The sequence below is a fragment of the Orbicella franksi genome, chromosome 11 (genome assembly GCF_964199315.1).
Source record: "Orbicella franksi chromosome 11, jaOrbFran1.1, whole genome shotgun sequence".
Taxonomy (NCBI): domain Eukaryota; kingdom Metazoa; phylum Cnidaria; class Anthozoa; order Scleractinia; family Merulinidae; genus Orbicella; species Orbicella franksi.
The window spans coordinates 4,253,195-4,270,303 of record NC_138155.1 but is presented as its reverse complement, the minus strand read 5'-3'; the positions used below and the strand labels follow the sequence as shown (position 1 = coordinate 4,270,303).

Sequence of the window (17,109 nt, the reverse complement as noted above, 5' to 3'; positions counted from 1 at the left end):
CTGACAACCTCGTTCTAAGGGAATGTGTTTTATTTAGTGTTGTATTTAAACGACCCCGGCTATATATTTATTTCTTTTATCGATATATACCCTGGCGAATTTATTGCAATTAACATCTTGCCCTCAAATTATCTAATCTTAGATACCCTTCATAAGCGGCTAAGAGCGACTGAACACTTTTTTTTAGCAAGCAATCGTATTCGAAAGATTGTAAAGCCCTAAATCTTTGATCTTGACTAAATAGCTGATTCTATACTTTCGGTACCACGGACAACGGCGCTCGGGCAACAACACCGCATCCCAATCGAGCGCCCGCGTTGCCAGTTTTCAGGCTCCCAGCTTCCGCTTCTCCAGTACCTCTACCCAGGTCGTCCTCTTTCTGGTGAATCTGGCACTAATATCGGTCCCAGGCTACCAGGTATTTCAAGTTCTCCAACTAGATGCTTAATACCATATTACCACAAATGCTCTTCCAATGACAGAATTGGGTCCGCTCAGGGAGACAAGGCCTACGGGGTCTTGAAACTCAACACTGACGACTCCATTGTGGTCTGCTCTTACGTTTCCCAGATCTCCAACATGACTGCAAACAAGAAATATCAAATTATCCTTTCAGACAGGGATAGATGAAGTCTTAACGTAGATATGTTGAATCAGGTGTTACTTAACTAAGGTAAAGAAAAACGTCAAAAAGTTGGTGATAAAACCAGGATCGAGGGCCATGAGTTTATCAGTTTTATTACTGTCAAGTGTTACCCTCCTTAAATAAAGTCTTACTGACTGACTGACTGACTGACTGACTTTAATTACGTACGTACTTACTCACTAGGATCAAGGGTCACGCAAAGCCTGCGTACTGTAGCGTGACACAGCCACATTGGCCTGTTCCAGGCTCTCTGTCAGTGGGGACGTTGGCGACGATCGGGATCTGGGAGAGAAAACGAGGTCTCCTTTTCTCTCCCAGACCTCGCTCGTCGCTCCCGCGCTTTTTTTATTGTCCCCACTGACCGAGACTGTAGGCCTTGGCGGATTGTGCTCCTAAAAGTGGCATATTATGCTACTAGCAGTGCTCGAAATTTTGCCAAATTATGCCAAAGTTATGCCAGAATTCGCTGGGCATGAGTTTATCAGTTTTATTACTGTCAAGTGTTACCCTCCTTAAATTAAGTCTTACTGACTGACTGACTGACTGACTGACTGACTGACTGACTGACTGACTGACTGACTGACTGACTTTAATTACTTACGTACTTACTTACTACGCTGGCCTGGAGATAGTCTGCAAGAGCGCTGTCCTGCTAATCGCTAAATTCGCCAGAAGTCGCCAAAAGAGGCCTAGTAACTAATCATGTCAGAACAAAGTCAATACTACTATTAGCGTAGCTAAAACACGCATTGCAAGAACATTATGCCTAAATTTAATTTATTTATGTAGAAAATACACCATATTTACTAAATTTTATGAATTTATGCTCCAAAAAGTGCTAAAATTTGCTAATTATGCCGTGGCAGTCCTCGTTAAAAAAGTTATGCTTTTTTGCTCCAATTATGCCAAAAATTATGCTAGCACAATCCGCGCCAAGGCCTAACCGAGAGCCTGGGACAGGCTGTAGCTACCTGTACATTACCGTCTTTTGAGCGGGCAAAAGGTCCACCGTGAGACCGGTTAAACGGATTGTAATGACCTCCTGTACTCTGGCACCCTTAAAGATAAATAAATTATTTAACGTCAGGTTTGAAAAGCAACCGATCTCACGTCAAGTAACTACGTCAAATCAATGTTTAAGGAGCTAACGTCCTCCCCTTTCAGTTCAAAGCGCAACACAAACAGAAAGGCCCCTGTTCGCCACTTTAGAAACGAAAAGAACTGTGGCGAGTGTCATCTCGCAGTGGCTTGTGGGATCGTTGCCTCGGAAAATGTCGCTTTTCGTCTTTTGTTGTGTGAATATATCCCAGTAACGGTCCCACAAGCCAATGCGAGACGAGACTTGCCCTAGTTTTTTTGTTTTCTAAAGTAGCGAGTATATTGTTGACAGAAATTCCTTGTTAATTCGAGAGTCTATGGAATAAACTGCGCAAACTCACCATCAGAAACGATGTCTCCAAACTCATGGATGTGGAAGCCGTGAATAGTGTCAGGAGGGAGACCCGAAATATTCACAAAGAAACGAGTATGGCAGCGGGGCTGCAAAGAAAAGACATCACAATTATTAGGGACGGACCATTATTTTTTTGAGGTGGTGTTGGGGCAATTTTGTGGGACATGAAATTTTTTTCTCACCTTTAGGTTGTGCATGATTTCTTTAATGGGCAATAGCTAGTGCAATTTTTTTAAAGTCAAACACGGACCTGGAAAGTAGAAAACACTTGCTCGATTTTTTCCCATGGGTTCCCCTGCACGGCGATCTCTATTTGCAACGGCTTTTGCTGTGCACCCCTCCTCCCCCCACCCATCAAAAAATAATGATCCTTCCCTTAACAATCGGGAACCACTCGGTATTCATTGAATGGAGGCGTTGGAGGATTATAAAGTGTAAAACAATGATTGCCATTATCGTACCCCACGGTTCCCACCCTCCAAATCCTATTCAAGGAAAGCTTAGAGCGGAGAATTTTCTTCATGTAAGTACTATAGCGTGTCATTTCAGCGTCATGAGTTACGAGCAGTTTTTGCGAGTTTCGCAGTAGTTTTAAAATGTTGAATGTCACGTGAACTGGCCAATAAGAATTAAGATAGCCTAATCCAGGCACTCAGTCAGTTGGAGAGCAGCGGGAATACTGTGACAGAAAAAATAAGTGGGGGTGGGAGGGGGGTGGAAAATAGCGAGGAGTGAAAAAAAAAGCGTTCTCAACATGTAACATGTTCTCAACGCATGGCACACCGTGCATTCAATTTGTCAGGCTAAAATTCAGTTGGGAGAGTTAATTGTGCTATATATGGGGTTTTGATCTTGTAATGTTGAGGCCCCAAAATTTTAAGCTTTTTAAAAATAAAGCCGTACATAATTGCTTTACCTTTTTCTTAATATGCATTCTTCTATATCCCGGTTGCATCAGCACAATTTTCCCGGCGACTGGTGTCTCCGTGCCATCTGGAGGCGCAGAATTAGGTGTGATAAAACTTATAGCTGTCACTGTGCGCCTGACAGCTAATTCATCTGATAATAACAACAACAATCACCTCAATCATTATCATTTTTTATGGCTTCCTCCGCTAGCAGGCAAACCGAACAAATCCTGCGCTGTGATCGGCTACTCGACGCGTGGCGGGATGAAGTTATCTATCGGTTGGTCATTACCTATTGTTTCTCGCAAGAAAATTATTTTTTTGTGCTATTTGATTCCGTTAAAGATTGGTTAAGACGGTTTTATGTGGATGCTTGGTGGCTAAATAATAAGTGACTAAATAGCTGGAACTTTGGATCGAAGGGTCCGGGTTCGAGCTCTGGCTTGGGTCATTGTAATGTGTTTTTGGGTAAGACACTTTACCCTCATCGTGCCTCTCTCCACCCAGGTGTATAAATGGGTACTAGCCAATTTAAACCTGGAGGTAACTCTGTGGTGGAAGGAGGGAGTAGAAATACTCTTAGTCGTTCAGTGTGCTTCAGAAATCGGGATAAGCTCTACCTGAATGGGCCCCTTGGCGTGAGGAAAACTTTATCTTTGTTAAGATAAAGTCACTCGCTCTTGGAAGTGACGATTTTTGTTAGTTAGGCGTTCGATTTTCAGGAAAATCTATACAAGTTATGACAGGAGGACCATTTTCAACAATAGACAGCACAGTTCCCGTCTTCGAAAGGAGATTCTCAGCCCTTTTAGTTCTACCCTGCAGGGAAGGAATGGGAACTAATAACAATAATCAACCGACAGGATTTAGCGGGTATTTGTTACTTGTATTATTATTAATAATAGTAAAGAATCTAAGTAATAGGATATATTACTTATTCCGTCTGACTTATTCCTAGTTTCAGAGCAGAATATGTACAGCGCAGGTTTCTGTGCATCCTAATTAACCGTACTTGCGGGCACAGGTAATAATGCATGAATTTTTTGGGGCATTTCTCTGTTTAAAAAACAAGGCGCCCCTGCCTGCTGAGAGAGTCTTTTGCTATTTCTTGGGTTGCTTATATGGATGCAATATGTAAAGAGTGTCTGTGGGGAAAATGTGTCTTCGCACCGAAATGTCTTGTATATACACTGTTTGGAAATAAAGGGATCGGAAAACTTTTTCAGATTTATATTGTCCCCCAAAAAATTGATTCCCCACGAAAACAATACACCAGCTTTCCATTAGTGTCGTTTAAATGTTGCTGCTCACCGGGAAAATTGGGAAAGAATATAAAGTTCGTAACTTTTTTTTGTTTACACGATCGACGAAATGCACGCCATATTTTCAAACTTGAATTGGAGACTGGCGCGCGGCAAAACACGCGCATGCTTAGTACTTTTTCCCACTCTGAAATTCCCAGTAGTCATTACTAGGCCGAGGACGATGAAGGGACGACTGGGCATGAGTCAGCCTGGATCTCGTTCCCAGATCTCTGGTGTGCAAAGATCTAAGAACCCGATTAGAGTCCGTCTATTCGGGAGATAAAAGAAGAAGAAAAAGATGTGCTAACTGTAAAATACTAGTTACCTTCACAAACTTCAGAGGCAGTGGCTGTTGCTAGCATCATCAATCCAAAGACAAGGAGAAGCATTGTGGTATCAAACTACAAATATTTTACAGTTGTTAAAATATGGATCATTCGTAAATATGCAGGTATTGATGAAATACCAGGATTTTTTCTTTCCCAAAAATAGGTTTCTTCGTCGCGCGCGCAAAAATAATAAAAATGAATAAAATAATAAAAAGGAATAAAATGATAAAAAGGAATAAAATAATAAAAATTAGTAAAAATTAATAAAATAGTAAAAATGAACAAAAATGAATGAAAATGAATAAAATAATAAAAATGAATAAAGTAATGAAAATGAATGAAAAATGAACAAAACAATAAAAATGAATAAAATAATAAAAAAGAATAAGATTAAATTTGGAAATACAGTTAACAATAAAGATTAGCGAAAAAACTGAGCAACGACGTTTCGGTGTCATCCTGGCACCATTTTCAAGTTAAAAAATATTTGTGCGAAAAGTAAACTAATTTATACCAATGGTAGAGGTGTTCCGTTAATATATGAACAATTAGCATTTGATTGACGTTTGATTTCCTAAATATCTTTTGATTGACATTTAGCCGCGTAACCGATACGGTCAATTGACCTTTGAGCTTGGATAAGTTAGTTTATTGTCGCAGATATTTTCACTGTGAACACCTTCGTTGCTGACCTGTTTCGCTGACCCGTTTTCTGCTGTTTTCAAATCTGTTTATCTGTTGCCTGACCTGGACAAACCGCAAAACAATCTGATTGGACATCGTCAAAGAAGTAAGTTTAGTACTGTAACTCAGGCTTAAAACAATGTAACTTAGGTTTGCGTTTATATTCCGATCGTCTGTTTGGTTTCTCAATGGAATTTTGTATTACCTCTTTAGATCGAATAATCTTGAATCCTGGAATAAATTATACGATTGGCGTAGCCCACTTAGATTGTCTGCTTGGTTTTTTACGGAACCATTTCATTCGATTTCTTGGCTGGATGAAGAAAACCCCTGCGCTGATCCACAGAAACGCACTCGGTCATGGATGAAGCGGCGGTAAAACAAGCCAAGACTGATCGACGTACTGCCAAATCGAACTTTACACGAGTTGGAAAAGCGTTGGTACATGCAGTTGAGTACAAAAGGCCTCCGAATGAGGTAAGACAAGCCATAATTAAGCTTCAGGGAGCATATGAGAACTTAGTGGCTAAACATGAGGATTATGCCAAGCACATCGAAGATGATGAAGCGTATGAAACTGAAGAAAAATGGCTCTCTGAATGCCAAGAAATTTTCATGAGGCTAGAAGTAGACGCGAAAATGTTCATTGAAAGTGTTGAGCAGTGTGGTTCGAAAGATTTAGCTGAGAATGGTGATTTAAGTAAAGGAAAGGAGAGCGCTTTAACCGATGAAGTACCGGGTAATGAAGGAATTCCAAATATGCAGCCTCCAACACCTAGCCACACCCCTGGAATGACAAATATTCAACCAATTAGCCAAACACCCCCAGAAATTAACGCCGGAAAAGTTGAAGGCACTTCAGATAAAGAAATTAACAGTGTTCAAAAGGCCGATGACAAGCAAAATCCCGCAATAAACCAAGAAACCACTAGTGATAAAAGTCAAGCTGGCGCGTGCACGTTTAAGCTCGAAAAACCAAAACTACCTGTTTTCGCTGGGAATGTAAGAGATTATGCAATTTTCCGCTCTGACTTCAAACACGCAATAGAAGCAAAATACACAAAGAGAGATGCAATAACGCTCCTGCGTACATGCCTGAGAGATAAGCCGCTAGAACTGATCAAAGGTATCGGAAGTGATTATGACGCCGCCTGGGAATATCTGGACTCGATCTATGGCGACCCGAGATTTGTGTCAGACACTGTGACCCAGGATATTGTCCAATTTAAAGCCTTGCAGGAAGGGGAAGATGCGCGATTTTGCGACCTGGTACATCTAGTCAAGAGATGTTATAATACCCTGAAAGAAGTTGGTCTCCCTAGTGATATGGACAACAGCCATATGCTTTCCATTATCGAACAAAAGATGTGCTCTGACGACAGAAAGGTCTGGGCGAGAGATCTGGAGAGAGAAAAGAAGCCTGCTACCCTGGAAGCGTTGATGAACTGGATGAACGTGGAAATGAAGTCACGAATGCGTGCCACAGCTCCTATCAGAGTGGGCTCATCTGGAAGACGCCACGTGAATCACTTCACATCTAATGACGGCAAACCTGTCTGGCACAAATGTTGGCTGTGCAAAACTTCATCCCACTGGCCCGATCAATGCCCGAAGTTTACAGCTCTCAGCATTGATGACCGTATCGCAACTGCAAAGGCAAATCACCTGTGCTTCAGCTGTTTGAAGAGGGCCGGAAGGGGACACACTGTAGATAACTGCAGGCGTAAACAACAGTGCGCAAAGCTGGAGAATGGAATGCGGTGTCCACAACATCACCATCAGCTGCTTCATAAGAGCAATACTGTCAAGATTAGCGTCGCTACATCAGTCAATACGAAAGAAGCTATTCTCCCTGTACTCTCCGCAAACATTGGCAGCGCTAACGGCCTATTTAAATGTGGAAATGTTCTTCTTGACTCTGGCGCTCAAGTAAGCCTTATTCGTCAGGATACCGCAGAAACTCTCGGCTTGAAGGGAAAGGATGTTTCCATAACAATTACTAAAGTTGGCGGGGAGGAAGAGTCAATGAAAACCAAAGAATACAAAATTCAGCTAACCTGCATAGACACCGGCAAGCGTTTTACCGTTAAAGCAATCGGCATTCAGAGCATCAGTGATGAAATCCCAACAGTGAAAACTTCGCACTTACCGGAGCTTCTTGGCCTGCCTAACACGAGATTTCGCCGCGGCAAGGGACATGTGGACCTGCTAATCGGTATTGATCACGCACATATGCATGCTGGTGAAACGAGACAAGTGGACCATCTACTAGCTCGCAAGTCGCCACTTGGATGGGTAGTTTTTGGAGGAAAACCAGAGCAGATCTGTGACATAACCAGCATATTACACGTCAAGTACGCCTCACCAATAGACTTAACTGACTTCTGGACAACAGAGACTATGGGTGTGGCCGTAAAACCCTGTGTCTGCGATGCAGACAAACTGTCTGAAACAGAAAGAGAAGAAGCTAAGCTAATAGAGGAAACATGTATCAAAGTTGGAAGTCAATGGATGATTCCATACCCCTGGAGAAAGGACCCCACCCTGCTCCCAGACAACAAAGATTTGGCAATGAAACGCCTAGAGTCAACAGAACGACGCCTGAAAAGAAATCCTGAACAAGTCGAAGCCTACTGCAAACAAATGGAAGAAATGGAAAGCATGAAGTTTGCGCGAAAGCTGTCCAAGGAAGAACAAAACGCGTATCAAGGACCTGTTCACTACATTCCTCATCACGCCGTGCTGAGGCCAGACAAGAAGAGCACTCCAGTTCGAATTGTTTTCAATTCATCTTCTGTATTTCAAGGACATACTCTGAATGATTACTGGAAGAAAGGTCCCGATCTTTTAAACGGCATATTTGGAGTTGTCTTACGATTCAGAGAGAAGAAAGTCGCAGTTATGGGAGACATCTCCAAGATGTATCATAGGATCCTAATTCCCGAGAGGGATCAACATGTGCATCGCTTTCTATGGAGAAACATGGAAACGGACAGAGATCCTGACATCTACCTCAAAACTGTTCTCACATTTGGGGACAAGCCTGCACCCGCTATGGCGCAAATAGCCCTGAGGAAAACAGCTCAAGAGAACAAGGTAGACTACCCAGAAGTAGCTGAAGTCCTCACAAACAACGTGTACATGGATGACATCTGCGATTCTGTAGACACAGTACATGAAGCCCGAAAATTAACGACAGATATTGACAAGGTCTTGAAGACTGGAGGATTCAAAGTTAAAGGATGGATTTCCAACGAGATGCTTGAAGAGAAAGAAAACAGTGACACAGAGAAGGAGATGAATCTATTTCAAGGAAACGAGGAGAAAGTCCTGGCAACCCTGTGGAACTTTCGAACAGACGAGTTCTACTTCCGAGTGAGGACAGAGTTGCTAAAGCTAGACGACAGACCAAACCCTGTGCCTTTGAAGATGACGAAGAGAATGATCTTAAGCCAGGTGGCACGAATACTCAGACTAGCGGTGAAAATACGACTGAGAAAATACGATCAAGACGGAAAGGAAGGACCGCTGGCCCCTGAAGAGCTTCAGCAAGCAGAGATTTACTGGATAAAGCAAGCACAGTCAACCTTGCACAGCCGCCTAGAAAGAGGTGATTTCAAATCTCTCAGCCCGTTCAAAGATGAAAACGGAATAACAAGAGTTGGAGGAAGAGTGGACGAAGCTATCGTGTCATATGAGACAAGACACCCCGCCCTTCTTCCAAGTGACCACTGGATCTCTTTGCTGGTAACAAGACACGCCCATCAGCACGGACACACCGGGGTGGCAGCTACGACAGGCAAGACCAGGAGAAAGTTTTGGATCTTGAAGGCGAACAAGTTAAGCAAATCTGTGAAATTCAAGTGTGCATTCTGCCGTGAATTGGCACACAAGGCTGAAACGCAACTTATGGCAGACCTCCCTGTTCTCCGCTTAGCACCAAACACGCCTCCGTTCCACTATACCGCCTGCGATTACTTTGGTCCTTACAGCGTAAGAATCGGGAGAAACAAGACGGCTAAGCACTATGGCGTCATCTTTACCTGTTTAAACACAAGAGCTGTCCATCTGGAATTAGCAGTTGACCTAACTACAATGGAGTTTATGCACGTCCTAAGAAGATTCTTTTCAATCAGAGGCTACCCGGCAGTAATGCTAAGCGATAACGGTTCACAGATGGTTGGTGCTGCTAACGAACTGAGAGAGATGGTGGAAGGTCTAGATGCCAATCAATTACGTGAGTTCTGCGGGGAAAAGAAAATTCAGTGGATCTTCACTACACCAGCTGCACCACACCAAAATGGACGTGCAGAAGCCCTTGTAAAGAGCTGTAAAAAATCACTTAAGATAGCAATTGGCGAGCAGCTTCTAACGCCTTTTGAGCTGTACACCTGTCTTTTAGAAGTTGCAAACTTAGTGAATCAACGCCCCATCGGTCGCATTCCCACTGATCCAGATGACGGAGCCTACCTGTGTCCGAACGACATGCTCCTTGGAAGAGCAACACCAGAAGTACCACAAGGTCCGTTCAAAGACACAAGAAACCCACGCAGACGAGTGGAGTTCGTGCAAAAAATTGTCGACTCGTTCTGGAAGCGTTGGACTAGGGACGTATTTCCTGTCCTAGTACCGAGAAAGAAGTGGCACGTGGAGAAGCGAAACGTACAAGTTAATGACATAGTAACAGTGGCTGAGCAAAATGCAGTAAGAGGCAAGTGGGCAGTGGGCCGAATAATCGAAGTTTATCCTGGACCAGATGGACGAGTTCGTAATGTTAAAGTCAGAACAGCCACAGGAGAGTACAGCCGTCCAGTTACAAAGATTGCAGTCATTCACCCTGTAGAAGGTGACGACCGAACGAACAGCTGATAAGATAAGGACTACGCCCTTATCGGGGCGGAGAATGTTCCGTTAATATATGAACAATTAGCATTTGATTGACGTTTGATTTCCTAAATATCTTTTGATTGACATTTAGCCGCGTAACCGATACGGTCAATTGACCTTTGAGCTTGGATAAGTTAGTTTATTGTCGCAGATATTTTCACTGTGAACACCTTCGTTGCTGACCTGTTTCGCTGACCCGTTTTCTGCTGTTTTCAAATCTGTTTATCTGTTGCCTGACCTGGACAAACCGCAAAACAATCTGATTGGACATCGTCAAAGAAGTAAGTTTAGTACTGTAACTCAGGCTTAAAACAATGTAACTTAGGTTTGCGTTTATATTCCGATCGTCTGTTTGATTTCTCAATGGAATTTTGTATTACCTCTTTAGATCGAATAATCTTGAATCCTGGAATAAATTATACGATTGGCGTAGCCCAATTAGATTGTCTGCTTGGTTTTTTACGGAACCAGAGGTGCGAAATTGAATAAATTAAAATTAAGATAGCTGTTCGATGTTCATGTTCATTCCAATGAGGTGTCAAACACTGGTAATGAGTTCAGTGTCTGTTCAAAGCCCAAACAAATACTTTTGCGCGAATAGAGTCTGACTGTGTGTTAAGGCTCGGTTTCTTCTTGCGAATCCAAAACATTTCGTGGATCAAGCAATCGAACTTTCCCTGACATTTCTTTAGGATCTTAAAGTTGTTAGTCAGGTCACCAACTGTATCAACTCGGTGTTCATTTTGAAGGTGTTTTCCGATGGCGGTAAATCGGTGTTCCTCAATGCGCTTGTAAAGATGACGGCTAGTGTAACCGACGTATTCTGCATCACACAGATCACATATATAGTTATAAACAACGCACTGTTGATTGATCAAAGGTGGTTTTGGCTCTTGTACTTTGAGATCATCGCCAATAAAAATAAAATAATTAAAATGAAAAAAATGAATAAAACGTAGCTTTCCAAATGAATAAAAATAGGAGATGTGTTATTTACTGCGTCTTTCAAAAACATCTGGACTCTAAAATTCAAAGCTCAACCGACAAATGCGTTCTTCGCTACCGTCAATCAAATATTCGGCGGCTCCCTCCAACTTCCGACCACTGCCGAGCGCGCGGTAATCAAATCGTTGAGCACAGTCCAGACAACGAAACAGTGCTCGGCAGTAATCGGAAGCTGGAAGGAGCCGCCGAACACTGAGTTGATTGATGATAGCAAAAAACGCATTTGTCGGTTGAGCAATGAATTTTAGAGCCCGCATGTTATTGAAAGGCGCAGTAATGAGATTTGGATCTTTCATCAATAAGAACATTACATGGCCGCTTAGGGGCTACGAATGGACACCGCGGAAATACGTTTTTTGACGTCACAGTAACTGGTCAGTGGTCATCACCATCGGGCTGTGCTGTCCTTCGATCGAGCAGTCTCTGAGATCGGTATTTTGCTTTGTTTTAAGGTCGAAAATATCCTTGATAGTTCTCGTTATTGGTGAGTTTGACATCCTGAAATGGGTTTTTAATACTCAAGCAATGTTCGTAAAGAATAGCGGTACAGGGGAGTCATTTTGTGTGGAGTAATGTGTAGTTTGCTGACTCGAGCCAGCTCAAGCGGACGAAGCGTGGATCGTGTTGCTTCAGCCGCCCTCGCCTCAGAATTGTGAAAATCAACGATGGGTATCCAGCAAAGCAGAAAATTTGTCCTGTGTGCAGCTTTTGCAAGGATTTTGAAGACTGGTTGGATTTAAAGTGTAATTTGCACGAAATGGTTAAGGTACATGTAAGTCGGGACCGTTTTATTCACACTCACTTTGCGCCGACATGTGGTGCTTGTTCATTGAGATTGTATTTCGCAACGCGTCAAAGAAACTTTGATAAGAATTTGTCTTTAAAGACTGGCGTTTTGGCTTGTCTATCACCTTTCTGACTTTCTGCGCCTTTTGGAACGGGTGAAATATTTTTTTTTGTACCTGCCGTTTGCTGTAAGAATAAAACATTTGTTCATTTCATTCACAAGATATTTCTCTATCATTAAAGATTGTTTAAGCCTACATTTATATAATTGTGGCGTTTGCGAAGGGAGTAGAAATCGAAAATATTATGATTTGTTGGCCGCAGCGAACGCTAGAAATACTGTAAACATTTAAGACCGCTCAATATCTTCGGTTCATTGACAATTTTTCCTTTTTTGAGGTCTTTTTTGTTTCCATCAATTAAATGTTGATAGCACATGGAAATTTTCAAGACCGTTTCCCTGTACATGTATGCACATGTAACTAAATATTTTAAAATGCCCAAACACCTGTATTTGTTTACACGAAACCGCTTCCACTTATGAGATGTGGTCATGTTTCACTTCTTTTGATGCTGAAAAGACATTCAACATTTCAGAGAGGCAGTAATCAACTCCTCAATGAAACCCACTAGTTTATTTTGTTTACTCAGTCATTTGAAGCTTTTCGATTTCTATTTCCCTATCTTACATGTGCATTGTATCAACTTTCATAAATAATTGACTGTTGTTGTTTTTCCTTTCATTTAATTTAATTCAGATGAGCTTTGCTCAATCACTACAAAATAATTTTTACATTGTAATCATACATGTACATATCACATGCTTTGAAACAATATGAAATTAATTATGATCGCCTTAGTAATAGTATTGTATCATCCTCCCTTCTGTAAGATTCTTACTTAACTTGTAACCACTTTATTACAAGACATGATAGCACCTGATGGCAATAAATTATATATGTATAATATTATTATAGGTATTTATTTTTTTCCTGTGATAAATTGGCTAACAAGTGGGTTTGTTTATGCCACTGTGTCTCTGAATTGGCTCACTGTCGTCTACAAACCATTGGTAATATATCTTGGCTACATCTAACTCAGATACTAGACACAAAAGCATGTATTAAAGAACAGATACATTTCTTACAAATTAATATTTATTGCATTTAGTTCATCACTTTAGTTCTACAACATTGCTTTTCTCCAGTGAGAAATTTTGTGCAAAGTCTGAAGTTGTAAGTTGCAAAAACAAGTTCCGTCAGTAGTTGCGAATCACTTAAAGTCAGGCTTTGGTGCTGTAAACTGAATGGCAAAGCGAGGAAATTAGAAATTGTCTCAAATACGCAAGTGATAAGAGGTAAACTTGACTGAAATCTACAGACTCCTTTTTTTAGGTTTAGGGTTAAGGTTAGGCCTAAGGGACAAGGTGGGAGGTACAGTGGCCATGTGGTTAGTGCGCTCAGCAATGGATCGAGCGGTCCGTGTTTGAGCCCTGGTCAAGGACATTGTGTTGTGTTTTTGAGCAAGACACTTTTACTCTCACAGTGCCTCTCTCCACAAAGGTGTACATATGGGTACTGGTGAATTTAATGCTGGGGGTAACCCTGTGATAGACTAGCATCCTATCCAGGAGGTAGTAGAAATACTCCTAGTCGGTTCATGGTGCAGAAACCGAGATAAGCCTGGCCTGATGGGCCACTTGGCTCTATGCAGACTTTACCTTTTACTTAGGGACAAGGTACTGCATCAAGTGGGGGGAGGGACAGTGGAGTCAGAACCTCCCACTTCCCATACCCTGTTCTCCCACTTCCCATACCTCTATCTCTTGACTCCCAACCTTGTTCATCCTGCTCCTGTCCCCTGTAAATTAAGAGACTCAAAACACATCCTAGTCATTTAGCTGCACAGTCCTCAGGCATTTCCTTTTCCTTTTTTCCTTCATTTTCAGCCTTGCTACTCTTACCCGTCTTTCAAGTGAATGACCTATGACTTAACCACTGTCAAAGGGTTTCATTTTGAGCCTCATTTTGAGCCCAAGGGTGAATTTTTCTTTGCCCGTCGGCCTAGAAGTCTCTAAAGACACTAAATGAAAGTCAAGTAACATTTTCAGTTCTTGTTTTTGAAAGTATTTGAAGCCTTAATGAATGACAAAAATTAGCATTTTGCATTTCTCTCCGGATTCCTACCCCCTATTCTCCCGGGCTCCTGCCCCCTGCCTCTCCCCACCATCAACAGATGGCTGAATGTGCAGGAGAGGAGTTGCCATATTGAGAGCATTGGTCAGTGTTCTCTCAGTTGGTGTTTTTACAGCATTGATGTTGTGGAAATCATCCATGGACAGTATCTAAAAGGATTTTTGCTGAGCCAAAATAGAAAAAAATGTACAATAGAAGAAGTTTTCTATTGGGAAATCCAGATAATAGTAATATGTAAACAAATATTAATGTTACAAAGTTATAGAGTCTCAGGCTCTAAGGTAATGTGGTCAGAAATTATCTGGGTGGCCTTATAATCAGAAGATTGTTGTGTGAATACAGGGGGGATAGCCTATTTATAACTAAAAATGAAATTCATTGAGTTTTAACTGAAAGTTGTTATTACCCAGATTTTATGGTAATTTTATTGTCTTGTATGCATGTATTTTTAATTACACTTTTAACAGCTTTGTATTCCATGTCTTCTGTCATCTAAAGATAATCAGATGTCATGTACTTCTTGTGGTTTTTTTAATAGCTAAATAGCTTTTTTTCTAAACTCTAACAGCTATGCAACTAGTTTAAAATAATTTTCACACTTTAGAGGCGCTAAAAGCAAAATACAGAACTGCAACAATTCGAAATTATGACAAGAAACAAAGAAACAATAATAAACATGAAAATTTAAAATTTTATTTTCGCCAGCCTCAAGCTTTCTGAAGTACAGTATAATTAAAATTGGATATTTTATGAGAAAACATACCTCGGTGAATTCTTCCTCGAGTTGAGGCCAGATTTTGAACCCTTTTGGGGACTCAGTCCTACACTTGTTACACCAACGTGTCCAAGATTTATACGAAGCACTGCTTCGATTTCGGCCAACTTGGTCTATAATTCGGTGATGCCGAGTGAGGACAGGATGACCGTGATTACTTACGTGAGTGCCCCCAATCGAACAAGAGGACGAACACGAGCATGTCTTCCCGACAATTTTGATCGAAATGCCGTTGACATACCGATTCATACGGTTCAAGCCCATCAATTCAACAAACTTGAGAAGTTGATGTCCTCAGAACACCGTTACAGCAACACAAAAGCTGCCTAGTTTTCGCCTTAGCACACATCGTAACGTAAATTGCCACTGGCTCGCCGCTTGCGAGCATGAACTCTCACGAAACAACAACAATTTCACACCGTGTGCAAGTTCAGTTTGGCTTTGGCATAATATATAATATTAACTGAGAACTATCCAACAAATGAGCGGAGTTTAAAAGCTAAGTTTACAGTGTGCGCTCTAAGTTTTGTATCTTTTTGACTGTCGTTAAGACTCGCTGCGAAAACCATTTAAAAGTTGCAGGCATTTTGTAGATTTGTTAAGGTGTACCGCTGACCAGCAAAATACTGTATCGCGCCCCAAAAACGTATTTCCGCGGTGTCCTACGAATGTCATCTTCTCGTCTTGATGGTATCTCTCGGAGTATCTCTCACGAGTTAGCTCAGTGACTCGTTTCCCCACGCGCGGTCATGTTATATTCTCAATGTATCTGTCTGGGTCTCTTTTCACTGTTTGCTGCGGTTTGACTTTTTTTTTTTATGGATTATTGTAATGCCCTTTAGTCCCCCACCCCTTTCTCCCTCGCTGGTCGGTCTTGTTCTTCCATCTTGAGGCCGCAAGCCGAGGGCACTGTTTTCAAGCTCGGAACCCCGGGCGGCTCAGGGAACTAATCGAAATTGTTCTTTTCATAATGGACCAGCCTGCCATTTTCCGGAATGTTTAATTTATATAAGGCTTTTTATACTTCCAGGCCCTCTGATCACTTTTCCTCGTTGTCTATATCTTAACAGTGGCCGGACGATTTTCATGGTGAAAGTTTTGAAGTTGAATGGAATTGTTCATTGACCGTTCCCTTACTTGGATCTAAAAATGAAAATCCAAGAACTACGAACGCTGTTCGCGTAACGGAATAATAGTAAATATCAACCTTGAAAGTAATTAGGTAGGAATTTCTTGAATACCAAGAGACCATGATCTTTTTCTCTTGTGAATACTCAATACATTTCGTCGGGAAACGCTGAATATTCATTACGAAAGTATTTCGATCCCTAACAGATTTTATTGAACCAGTTTGAGAGGTCTGTCACGGGATTATTGAACCAGCTTGAAAGGCCTGTCTTTAGGGACCGTTCATTTTTTATGAGGGAGGGGGGTCTGGTGGGATTTGGGAAGCACCATTTAAAAATCACATGACCCCCCCTCAGCTTACCAATTTTTTCACATGCCCCCCCCTTATAGCGGTCATTTTTTGGGATGAACCCCCCCCCAAAAAAATTGAACAAACAATATTTAGATTTCAACTTTTTTAATATTTCTCTATTATCCCCCTACTTCAAGTTATTGTGCTCACTATGAAGACAATATTTACAATCCCTATACTACAGAGAGCTGTTGCTTAAAAAACAAATCAAAAGAAAGAGAAGTCAATTTCGGATCTCCTAGTTACGGCTCGCCCTGAGCATGTGGCATTTGGCCTCTCATTGGCATCTTCCTCATCTGAATTGATGAATGCAAGAATGACGTCACTTGAGTCATCTTTTCCCCCAGAGTCAATGGCATCAATGTCATACTCATCATTGTCACTTTCATCCGTTTCACTGCTGTCAGCACTTGCCCTGTTGTCATTTTGTGTCAATGTCCTGGCATTTCTCAGTGTTGGTTGGCCAGCTCTGAGAGGACTCTTCTGCTGCAAGCATGAATGTCTTACAATTGCCTTTACTTTCTCACTCTTGCTGCTTTTCAAATGCTGCTTCAGCCCGTGGTGGTTCAGGTACTTGTTTAGTTCTGGAACACGTAGCTTTTTAAGCTTGGTTAGATCTTCGCACAACTCAGTCCAAGGATAATCCTCATATGATGA

The 17,109-nt window shown here is 41.6% G+C and overlaps 1 protein-coding gene across 1 annotated transcript; it reads left to right on the top strand.

The window, feature by feature from the left end:
• Positions 1–5,606: 5,606 nt before the first annotated feature.
• LOC145503282 (uncharacterized) lies at positions 5,607–8,808 on the top strand. The gene is made up of 2 exons (XM_081482776.1): positions 5,607–8,699; positions 8,803–8,808. Exons 1-2 carry the CDS (start codon positions 5,685–5,687, stop codon positions 8,806–8,808), a joined length of 3,021 nt encoding a protein of 1,006 aa, XP_081338902.1. The 5' UTR covers positions 5,607–5,684.
• Positions 8,809–17,109: the final 8,301 nt, after the last annotated feature.